Raw genomic sequence first — 12,089 nt, 5'->3', positions numbered from 1 at the left:
GAAAGGGGGCAGGCAGAGAGGGAAGGGAGAGGAGACCGGCAGGGAGGGGGGAGAGCAGGGGGACAGGGAGGGTGCAGGGCGGGCAGGGAGGCAGGTGGAGGGCAGCAGGGGGCCAGACAGGGAGGGGAGCAAGGGACCCGGAGGAAGATGGCAGGGGGCAGGCAGGCGGGGGAGGGGGCAGGGAGAGGGAGCAGGGGGCAGGCAGGGGAGCGGGAGGGGGAGGGGGCAGGGAGCAGGCAGAGGGCGTGCTTCTGCCCCCTCAGTCTACGGTGCCGCCTGCAGGCAGCAGCTCCCCGAGGTTCGAGGCGGGCTCCGGCCGGCCTTAGCAGCCCGTTAGTCCCAAGGCGGCCGATCACGCGTGACGACACAGTCGGCTCCGCGCGCCCGTCTCTCCTCACGCAGAAGCCCGCGGTCTACCGCACCCACTGACTTCTGGAACTAACGCTCCGGCCAAAGTGCACCCAGACTCCCGCGGGCGGCGGCCGCCTTCCAGTGCCCCGGCCCCCGGCCATCACGCCGCGGACCCGGGAACGTTCCAGGGGTGCTCCCGGCGGGGCCCTCAGCGTTCTCCCGGCCCCCCGCGGTCGTCCCCGTCGAGCCCTCCCCGCAGCTCACCTGAGCTCAGGTCCAGCCCCCGCGCCTAATGCTGTCCATGGCCCCAGCCGGGTGCCGCCTGCGCACGCGCCGCCCTCCGCCCCCGGGAGAAGCCCAAAAGCTTCTCCTCGGACTTTGCACCGTCCCAGGGCAAGATCTCGGCGGAGCCACCGAGCTGCGGGGATAGAGCGTCGCCGGGGCGGCCCCGCTCTCCCACCTCTCCCCACCTCACGCCTTCTTCCTCCTTCGAGTCACCGAGCGACGACGCCACCTAGGGGAAATGCGAGGCCGTGGCATGCCTTCTCAGCCCCCATTGAAAAACTGCAAAGGATCATAACACGGTCAGTGATAAGTAGGATTTAGAGCTGGTAGGGACCGCGCTTAAAGATTTGCAAAGCGCTGTACAAATATGACCTCATTTTGTCCTCAAGACAACCTTGGGAGGTAAGTGCTGTTATCCTCATTTCTCAGATGAGGAAGCTGAGGCCGACCGAGGACTTACCCAGGGTCACAAGGTTGGTAAGTATCGGAGGCAGAGTCAGAATTTGAGTATTTCTGATTACAGGCACAACACTCGGTGGGTCATCGTTGATGGTCATTGAGCCCAATCCCCTCATTTTACAGGGAGGGAAACTGAGCCCCAGGAAGGCTAAAGTGATTTGCCCAGTCACACAAATTAGCAAAAAGGTCACACAGAATAGCTGAGCTGGAGTTCAAGCCCAAGTCTTCTGACTTCAAAGCCTATGCTCTTTCCAGTCCTCAAAACCCTTAAAAACCAATTGTTGACTGCACTTTGAAAGGTTCGAGTATTTTAACAAGTACAAAAGGTGTTGGCTTTTGTGAACTTTATGGAGAAAATTTTGGAAAACTACACGCTGGAGATAAAAGGGAACTTAGATTCCAGGTCCGGTTAGCTACACTGTGCCTTCATTTTATGAATAAAATCACTGGGGCCGTGAAAACTTAAGAACTTAGATCTCAGGAGTTGAAAAATCTCATCTGACTCCAAATCCCTTGTTGTTTCTACTGAGTTTACTCCGTGCTCATCTCTGCCCCTTGGAAGCCCCAGCTTCCTTCAAGGCTCAGCTTAATTGTTACCTCCTCTAAGGTCTTTCCAGAGTTTCCGGGTTTGTAATGCTCACCAATCCCCCTCCCTTTTATTTTTGTATGTGTTGCTATACATTTTATACCTCTCCTCATCTCCCAGTAGAATGTAAGCTCCTTGAGGGCAGGAACTGTTTCATTTTTGTTCATTTTTCATTCCCAGCACCTCGAAACATAGTTGTTGCTTAATGAATGCTTACTGGATTAGGGTTTTGCTTGGTCACACAGCTAGCAAGTGAAGCAAGATACTAAAACTCAGTTCTATGTGCCCAAATCATAACAGTATATGGCACTTTTAGGTGCTGGAGAAAGGAAAGAAGGAAGAAAGAAAAAGAAAGAAAGAAAGAAAGACAGTCCCTCCTTCCGATGTAGAGAGTAAGCTCCTTGAAGGCAGGGTCTGGTTCTTTTTTTCTTTGTCTTGTTGAAAAGTTCAAGTATTTTAACAAGTACAAAAGGTGTTGAATCGTGTGAATTATATAATAGTTTACTATATTCTACTAGGAAGTGTGGGGAGACCATATATGTACACAGGGTCCACGTCCAGGGCTCCTCCACCCCAGATAACATTACCCTGGCTTGCTCCCTGTTTCCACAATGTAGGTTTATCAACTTCACAGTCAACTTGTAGGTACAGCAAGGAAGCATAATATCTGCAGTAAATCAAGATCGGGCTAAATGTCATAGTAATTTTGTGTATTAAATTTAAAGCTAAGGTAGTTTGGTGTAGAAGAAATAAATAAATTAACCGGTCAACAAATATTATGTGCCAGTGCTGCAAAGACAAAAAAACTGAAGTACCTGCTTTCAAAGAGCTGACATTATATCCAGGGAAAAAAAGTGTGTGTCTGTGTATGTATATATATATTTATGTGTACATATGTATGTATATGTATATTTTTATCTGTACACATACTATATATAGATAATGGATAAATAAATGCAAGGTGGATAGAATATAATATATACTATCCATAATATCAAGTCGTTTTCAAAGAGCCCTAGACTTGGAATCAGAAGGACCTGAATTTGATTCCCTGTTAAGGCAGACCTTTGGCCCAGACCTCTCCGAGCTGGATTCCTCTTCTGCAAAATGAGTAACATGAATACTTGCATTACCCACTGCCTAGGGTTGTAGTGAGGAAAGCGCTAGAGACGTCTAACCTGGGTAAGGACTTAATATTTGGATCTAAGATACAAGATGGTTGCTGGCAGTCCCAAGCTATTAATTTGCAAATCCATTTAAAATTAATCCTTTAATCTGAAGATGCTAATTTTAAAAAGAAAAAAGCAAATTTCCCAGGGGTCTGTGTGTTCTGCCTCGTTTGGGGAGGGAGGGCCAGCTGCTCTGAGCGCGCCCTCGTCAGCCAAAAGCCCAAACCCCCCCTTCCTCGACATCTCAGGGTTCCCCAGGCGCCCAGGCTTAGCCACGGTGGATTTCCCCGGGCCTTCCCGCGCTGGTGGGCGCGAGCCGTTGCTGCGTGTCAGGTACGCGGACCCAGCACATAAAGCCGAGGTCGGCTCTGCGCTCTCCGGGGCGGTGTCTCGCGTTGCCCCTGGCAACCATTGAGCGGCGTCTCGGGCTGAGCTGACCCCCGGTGTGAACAGGAGTAAGCGCCGCCAGGGTTGGTCCGCGGGAGGATCCGGACCAATCGGATGGGAGGGCATTGGAAGGCCGGTAGGGGAGGTTAGAGGTAGGAAGAGGAGAGTAGAGGCAGCAAAGGGGGAGGAGTCGGTAGCGGCTGGAAGCTGGGGAGTCTGTCCGTTGGAGGAAGATGTCTTCCCGAGGACACATTGGGGATCCTGAGGTAAGGAGGAGCCCCAGACGGTGGGAAGAAGGGCCTGCGGGCCGGGAGCAGGTTCCACGTGGTCTTCCGGGGACTTCCGCCGTTGGGTGGACGGGGTCTCCCAGAGAGCCGGAGTGATGCGGCGTGAGGAACCCCGAACCCCGGGGAGGGGAGGGGGTGATGCTGGTACTGGAGAGAGTATACAGGAGAGAGGAAGACGGGGAGGGCAGAGACAGGGAGAGGGCGGCCGGGGCGAGGGAGGGAGGGAGGAGACTCAGTCCAATCCCGCAAGCTTGGGTTGGGAGACAAAGGAAAACGAAGCAGACCCTGCCCTCGAGGAGCTTACGCTCCAGTGTACAGGTGGGGAGGCGGGGCAAGATACACACTGACACCGAGAAGGCTGTGCGGCAGAAAAAAAGAAAAAGAAAGGAAAGGAGAGGATGTCTTTTGCTGGGGCCACTTATCTTCTGATGGGGTTAGGAATGCCTCCAGGTAGAACCGGTGCCGTGTGAGCTGAAGCTGGAAAGGAGCTGGGGCTTTACAAAGGTGGAAGTAAGAAGGGAAGGCGTCCCAGGTAGGGGGAGACAGAAGGTTGGGTACCAGCAGCGGCAGAGAGGAGCGGGTGATGGGAGAACAGCCTGGAGCTTAGAGGCAGGTGATAGGGAGCCAGCGGAGGTGACTGGAGAGAGGAGTGACGTGGGTCACACCTGTGCTTGGCCGTATCCGTTTGGGAGCTGCGTGGGTAAATAGATGCATTAGAGAGAGGGGCTGGAGGCGTCGAGACTGGTTAGGAGGGTTTTTTGCAGAAAAGGTTCTCCAGGGAGGCCAGTGATGAGGGCAGAGTGGAGGATGGGAAGACTTTCTGTTAGAGTTCCTCCAGGTGGAATAGGGGAGACATCACCTAACACCCCAGGCATTGGAAATGATGACAGTCCTGTCCAGAAAACAAAAAGTACTGCTTGCCTTTACCTTTTACATCGGTGACTGAGCACTTTCCTGTTTTCACCACGGTGTGCCAAGCGATTAATTTAGAGCAGGCTGCCTTTAACTTCGTGTGTTAATATGGTTTACCTGAAATGCTTTTGAATGTAATTTTTAATTTTTAAAATGGATCCACTTTTAAATTGGTTCAAAAGCCACTTCCCTTAGTGGATTTTGTCCTAGTATTAGAAGCCTAGGTGAGAAATATTGGAAGATGTGGTAAAATCATGGAAATGTAAATCTGTTTAACTGGATGCAAACTTTCTCCCAAATGAAATTCCATGCTATAAAATTCAGCATTGATGCCATCCATCTTCTTTCTTTACTTTTTTTTTTTTTGGAGGCAATTGGGGTTAAGTAACTTGCCCAGCATCACACAGCTACTAAGTATCAAGTGTCTGAGGCCAGATTTGAACTCACGTCCTCCAGACTCCACGGCCAGTGCACCACGTAGCTGCCCCTGCCATCCATCTTCATTTATGATGTCTCCTTGATTATCCCAGCTGAAAGTGATCTCTTTTGCCCCTGAATCTTACGATTAAGTACTCTAGAGAGGGGAGGCATAAAGCAAATTGTTATTTGAAGTCCCAACGGTGATGGGTTATTAATAACCAGGGTGAGGAGGGAAAATTTCATAAATGAGAGGAGGGAGTAATTGAGTTAGACTTTAAAGGATGGGTAGGAATTCAGTAGATGAAATCTGAGGTGAGGAGTATTACAGGAAGAGAGAGCAGGGTAAATAAGTAAGTGCAGAGATGTCAGAGTACTTTGGGGGCAGAGAGTTGTTGAATTACAGGTATAGTATAGAACGTGTGGGGGTAATAATATGAAATAAGATGGTTATCTTGGAGTAGTATCAAGTTATTGTAGGCCTTGAATCCAAATGAGGCAAAGGAATTTTGATTTTATTTAGTAGGCAATAGGAGCCACTGAAAATTTTTCAGCAGAGGGATAACATGACAGATCTGTGCGTAAGAAAAATTATTCTGGCAGTATTATGAATTTCAAAGAAGGAATTTTGGTTAGATGTGATCTAGGGAAGACTTCATGGAAGTGATATTATTTGAGCTGAACAATTGAGGGATACATAGGATATGCAAAGATGACTGTTTATCTTTCCTGTTAAACTGAAAGTGCTCAAAGGACAAGGGCCATGTCTTTATACATCTTTGGGTCCTCTGTATTTGGGACCCTCAGTAAATATTCATAGAATAACTGACCCTCCTTGGAGTAGTCTTTTCTTAGCCTTCTTGCCTTCCAACCTCAAAGGGCCTTTATATGATTGAGAGAAAACCCTCATTGGAGGGAATTATGAAAAGTATGAACTGTGATAAGTTTATGGGTCATTAGCTGTAATAGAACACAAGTAGTATTTAGATGGTGGTTGGTCAAGAGCAAGAAGTTAAACTGATTACTGTGGGTTAAGTGAGGCTGTGTGATAAAGAGAATAGACAACTGTGACCCTCGGAGTCAGGGAAGACCTGAATTTTCAAGTCCTGCCTTTGACACATATTGGCTATGTGGCTCCAGGGCCAGTAAGTCATGTAACCTCTTAGTATACTAGACAACTCTCTAAGACAACTGTTATCATTAACCTTTTTTGTGTCCTGGGCCCCCTGGGCATTCTGGGGAACCTTTTGGACCCATTCTCAGAGTACTGTTTTTAAATTAATAAAATACAAGGGATTACAAAGGAAACAGGTTATATTCAAATAACAGGTATCAAAATTAAAAAAAAAACAACTTTAGGTTTAAGATCTTAAGTTAAGAACCCCTGCTTCTATAACTTTTAGGTTACAGAGCATTTGGGTATCTGCATCTGTAGAGGGAGCTTCCTCACCAGAATTTCCCTCTTCTAATGAAATCACAGGTCTGGACACATGCAGTAACAGGGAAAGAGAGAAGAAGCCTTCCATTTTAAGGGAAGTGGATGGATTTCATATTAACCCATCGCATAGTTGTTGGCCTATAAAGCTAGACCTTAGTCATTCTCTGTAGTGTCCTCTGCCGTACGTGACTTGCCTGCCCAAAATCTTAGCTGCTATTTCCTAAACATTTGCTTCTCGCCTTTCCTGCTACCCTCATTTTTCCATTAGCCCAATTAATGTGGCTTTTCTTTTCTTACAGTTTCTGACCAAAAGGATTCCACAGAACCCAAAGTATCAGCATGTCAAGACGAGACTTGACACTGGTGAGTAGAGGTTAGAACTTGGAAAAGTTGTGGTCAGATTAGTAAATTGTTTAATGGCAAATAGTTAGCTGAGCAGCTAATTATTGGCAGGAGCTAGTGAATTATAACTGGCACAAGTCACAGTTAGAACTTTCTGACCTAGCCTTTCTGAAGCTATATGCTTGATATTTTTTGTGGGATTGGGATTTCTTATTTTCAAAAGTTACTAATTAAACAAATTATAACCACTTTATTCTCCTGAGTAAAGTTGGAAATAGGAATAGCATCTATATTGGCATTGGAGGGATGGAGAAACTGAGGCACCAAAAAGTTTCATACCATGCTCATTAAGTTAAAGAAAAAATCCCAGGATCTCATCAACTTTTCTGCTTCATATTTAACATATTTCTTCCCTTAAATTACAAACACTGTGGTATATATGTATGTCTTTACTTTTTAATCATTTGAGTGTCTGCTGCTTGAAAATATCCCATGGTGTTAATATATTAACCATCCCATCAAGATGGTTTTTCTGATGGATCAAGGTCACAGTGTACCCTGATACCCACATTACCTTGGATTCTCTCCCAGCAGCCATCCTCTGCTGTGTCTGAGGAAGCACACTCTCATGGAACATAGGCGTTCATTTAAATCTTTTCATCTAGTTTGCCTTTTACTCCTAGTACTCAATTATGTACGCAATTCATAGTTTAAACAGACTTAAGTGTTTTAAATAGGATACGCTACTGCAACATACAGCTTCTGCATTTAACCAAGGAATTCCGTGCTTTGTAAATATTCATCCTCACTAAATCCCTGGTTGATGGAGAGATGAACAACATCCCTGCTTGTAAAGAACTGGAAAATTGACGCCCAGACACTTGAAGTCCCATAGGGAATCTTAGGAAAAGGAGTTAACAAGAATTTCAAGGGCAGAGGAATCCTAGCACCCCAAGAATCCTGACTTCAAGTCCAATATACTAGCCACTAGGCTTGGCTTTCAGTGCTGTTTTCTCCTTACCTGTACTTCTTCTATCACCCAATACTGTCAGCTACTACACTTCTGTCTCCCTATGAACTATGAATGAACTGCACTTCTGAAATAAACCTTTCTGTGAGGTTTGCACCCAAATTAAGAACACTTCATTTACTCTGAGATATGCCAGCAAAATGGAATTCTGTGTAACCAAAATTTTAATGGTTGGGGTTAATTTCAGATATATATTTTTTCTTTACATTTCAATGTCATATATTTTCAGAGTTTTCTTTTTCCTGAAAAAAAGTCTCAGAATTATGATTCCTAGTGGATTTCCATCTCTCCCCCTCAGATCAAGCAGAAGTTTAACCCCATAACAATGTGAATTCTTAATTTTTTTGTAAAAAAGATGCTCATAGTTGAATTTCTTAGTATACATCAAACTGCTACATCCTTCCACATGATGATCTTTCTAATAAGCTATCTTTTAATTAGCTTGATTATGGTTTGGGGGAAGCAGATGTAATTATTTGCTTAAAACTCAAGTTTGGGCTTTTTTTTTAAGTCAAATAAATTGGAGTGTTTTTACTTTAGTTTAAGTTCACTTATTGCTCTGTGAGTTTTGTGCCACACTGAAATGTGGGCTTGGAGTATGCCAGAGTGACCTGGCACTCCTGGTATAAATAGGTTTAATCTATAGGTTTTAGAGGACTCTGCAGTCAGAGCAGTAGAAATAAGCACAAGGCTTAACAAGAATTTCGAAATCCCAAGCTAAATAGATGGGTCTTCGATTTTTTCTTACAAACAGTGGACGATTCAGAGTTAAACTCAAGAGGTTATGAATTCCGTGATGTCAACTCCTGTCTTCAACAAAATTATCTACTCCCGAAATCTTCAAAGACCTCAGTCTTCCTCCTGGGTAAAGATTCCTTTTTTTCCTCTGTATTTCTGAGTCTACAGTTCGCTGGAACTTACTGATTTGTAAACAAAGCTAGAAATCTCAGGTTTATTTTGAACCTCCAATTTTTTTCTTTTTTTCCTGTGTACTTCATAAACCTAAGAGCATATCACTAACTTTACAGGGTGTTATCAGAGCATCATTAATTGGACTCAGTCAGTCCCCAGTGAAATTTCTTATGTGTGTTATTCAATTACCCTTCCAGTGTTCTCATATTTTCTCTTAATTATTTTTCATGGGTTCCTACTCTGACCAGAGCTGCAGCCTCATTATTCACTCACTCATATAGTCTTTAGTTACTTTTTCTAATTTAGAATTTTTCTGACTTTCCAAAATGCTCAATCTCTTGAGTCTTCTGCTTTCTGTTGTATTCTTCATTCAGCACTACTCTTCCTTTATCTCCACACTGTCTTCCTCTTTGTCTAAATATCTGCTAACTGGAGTTGATGAAGGGGAACTACTCTCCCTTTCATGCTTTCTACCCCTCCAAAACAGAATACTTCTTTTCAGAGAAGGGAAGTAGAGGAATGTAGATATGTCTAAGTAACTGGAGTCATGACTTATAAAACATTGCTCAAGTTAGGGCATCACTACAAAATGCTCATTAGATTCATGTTATAGGAAGTAACACAGAAAAAAATCTAATTAAATGAGTTGTGGTGACTAGATCTATCTAATAAATGAGAACCAACCTTGGCTGATGGATTGATGGAGAAACGACAGATTTTTCTGTTGATTTTAGTTTTAAAATTGTGTTATTTGACTTACCTTCCCCTTAGATTGTAAACTTCTTAAATGATGAGCACCAGAAAGGCCACTGGACTGGTCATCAGGATACATTTTAGTCTTGACCTTGGTAGTAACTCACTTTGATTATGATCAAAGTCTCAGTTTCTAAGGTCCCTTTCAGCCCTAAAATGCTGTGATTCTCTGATTTTGTGTTATATTCTGGGGCTACTTTAGAGCCCAGTACAGAATTTAGCATATTAAAAAGTGCTATGAGTGTGTACACAACTTAAAAAACCCAATATGTAAAAATCCAAACTTAGATACCTTGTAACTTATAGTGTGGAATTTTTGTTTGTTTTCTTGCATTACTGAAGGAATTATTGGCTTACTTTAACAATAACAATTTCCATTTATAAAGTACTTTCATGAGAACAATCCTGTGAGGTATAGGTATTGAAAGTATTCTTATCCTTCCCCATTTTATAGATGAGGAAACTGGCTCATAGAGGTTGACTTTGCCCACAATCACACAGCTAGTTTGAGACCCAGAACTTGACTCTAATTCTCCTGACTCCGTGTTCAGGCCTCTTTGAATTATAATACATTGTCTCTGTAGTAAATTTCATTCATTGAACAGATATTCATTCTATCATCAGATATTCAGTTAAATGCTTATTATGCAAGGGGCACTGTACAAGAATTAGATAAGACATTGTCATGAGTCATAAAGTCCAGTAGAGAAGATATGACAGATAAATCAAACTATGAGGAAGTTCATTAGGAAGTACAGAGTGCCATGGGAAGTCTTTCATGGAGGACATGACATTTTAGCTGGACCCTGAAAGATGGACAGAATTCCAAAACATGGAGTGGAGATCAGGGAGGTCATTTTAGTCATAGGAAACTGTCTAAGTGTACAAGTTGGGTAATAGTCAGTTTGCCTGGAAGGTAGTGCCTTTGGAGGGATGGAAACATGGAGGGAGGGATACCATATTGGGGAAAGCTTTGAATTCCAAGCCGAGGAGCTTGTCAAGTAGGCAATAGGGAACCTTCAGAAAGTTGTGAGCAAAGGAATATTATGACTCATCTTTGTAGAAGGAAGATTAATCAAGCATTGATTTATCTGTTTGTTTTGTTTTGTTTAAAGGGGGGGAGGTATGGGACGGCATAGAGGAGGCAGGAAGACCAGTCAGAAGGCTATAGAGTCTAGCTGAGGGTGGCAGTACCATAATAGGGTGATAGCAGTGGGAATAATAGGGTGGACTACATATTTGAAATGTATTACAAAGCCAGAATGTACAAGACTTAATTGTAGGAGGTAAGCTATAGAAAACACCTTTAAAGTTTTGAACAGTTGTGTAACCTGACAGAAATAGCGATGACAGAAGAAGCTTTGTTTTGAGTCCCATTGACTTCATGCTACATCCAGGTGGATATTCCTTAGGCATTTGGAAATGAAAGCCTAGAGCTCTGGAGGGAAGTCCAGCCTAGAGATTGAGATTTGGAAGTCACTTATGTAAAGAGTAGACAGTTGAAGCTTTGAGAGGGAATGAGATTGCCAGAAGAAAGATTGTTGTTGAAAGAGGAGCTAGATGAGGCCAGAATTTTGGGGAGCACCAGCAGTAAAGGGTAGGGAAATGTGCTACCTATTGTGAGCAAAGTGCTGTTGTAGGAGGCACTGGAGGGAATTCAAAGATGAAACATGGTCTCTTCTCTCCAGCAGTTACTGTAGGAAGGGAGATGACAAAAACTGTTATAGGTGTTCAGGAAAGGAAGTGATCACTTCCATCTGGGGAGACTAAGAAAAGTATCAGAAACAGTGAAGTGTGCTCAGGGGTGATAAACAAAACTCTAGCTCGAGGGAAGAGTTTGTCTAGAAGAGCAATAGGAAATTAATTGGAAAGCTAAGTAGGGGCTAGATTGTGGAAACCTTGAATGTCAGGCTGGGCAGGTTTGGGCTTTTTGTAGTAGGCAGTAGTTTTGAGTAGGGGGCTCAATAGGCCCAAAGTGTTATTTCAGGAAGATTAATCTAATGACATTATGAAGAATAGGTGGGTGCAGGGGAGCCAAGAGACCAGAGGGCCAGTTAGGAGGAGGCATCACAGTGGTTTGGGCATGGGGTAAGAAGGGACGAAAGTGGGCAGAACTACTGAAGTATGAGTCATTTGACAAAAACTCAGGCACAATCTTTTAAGAATGCCTCTTTCTCACAAAACAGGGTGTGCAACTGTTAACATAAAATGGGTCCTACTGCCAGTTTCATTAATAGAATGTACTGACCACAGAGCTCTGGAATGAACTGTGAGCTAATGTGATCGGCTAGGCCCAGATCCATCAGCAGAGCCTGAGTGGGGCAGGCTGTCGGGGTGGTATCTCACTTCTTTTCAGGAGGACCAGAGTCATACAGTTAGATTATGTTGGTGTAAGTACTTAACTACTTAACCTCACTGAGCCTCAGTTTCCTTAATTATAAAATACGGATATAATCCCTCACAGAGATCAAATGAAATAGAGCATTTTGTACACCTTTAACCAATGTAAACATCAGCTATTACTCTTATTAAATAGGATAAAGCCAGATTCCTTCCTTAGTCCTACAATTGAAACAACATGCATATGCGCCACCTTCCCTTTTGTTCTGTCGCCTCAGCACTGTTTCTGAGATTCTCAGATTTCTGAGATATCCTTGGGGGAATGCTGAACAGGTTTTGACTGTTTGTCCTAGATTTTGGTTATGGTTCTGCCAGTGTTTTTTTAAGGGCCTTAAAAGACTCCACTTCTCTTCTGGCGAGG

General features: G+C 44.0%; 2 protein-coding genes across 10 annotated transcripts in view; one reads left to right on the top strand and one right to left on the bottom strand.

Annotated features, from left to right (window-relative positions):
• Positions 1 to 706, bottom strand: part of MEST — a 28,583-nt gene extending 27,877 nt beyond the window's left edge. For 2 of the 7 annotated variants that reach the window (XM_027842273.1, XM_027842278.1), the window contains exon 1: positions 616 to 706. The gene's annotated coding sequence lies outside the window, so the exon portion shown is untranslated. The remainder of the gene's footprint in view (positions 1 to 615) is intronic. The other 5 variants (XM_027842277.1, XM_027842272.1, XM_027842274.1 and 2 more) reach the window with 5 other exon arrangements.
• A 142-nt stretch (positions 707 to 848) lies between these two features.
• Positions 849 to 12,089, top strand: part of CEP41 (centrosomal protein 41) — a 30,605-nt gene continuing 19,364 nt past the window's right edge. Inside the window, exons 1-3 of one of the 3 annotated variants that reach the window (XM_027842268.1) lie at positions 3,405 to 3,503; positions 6,591 to 6,654; positions 8,418 to 8,528. In XM_027842268.1, the coding sequence (XP_027698069.1) occupies positions 3,471 to 3,503; positions 6,591 to 6,654; positions 8,418 to 8,528 (208 nt within the window). In that variant the 5' untranslated portion in view covers positions 3,405 to 3,470. Of the gene's footprint in view, positions 936 to 3,404; positions 3,504 to 6,590; positions 6,655 to 8,417; positions 8,529 to 12,089 lie in introns of those variants that run through there. The other 2 variants (XM_027842270.1, XM_027842269.1) reach the window with 2 other exon arrangements.

Source organism: Vombatus ursinus, unplaced genomic scaffold (genome assembly GCF_900497805.2).
Source record: "Vombatus ursinus unplaced genomic scaffold, bare-nosed wombat genome assembly UNPS02014870.1, whole genome shotgun sequence".
NCBI classification, from domain to species: Eukaryota; Metazoa; Chordata; class Mammalia; order Diprotodontia; family Vombatidae; genus Vombatus; species Vombatus ursinus.
This window is presented reverse-complemented; position numbering and strand designations above follow the sequence as displayed.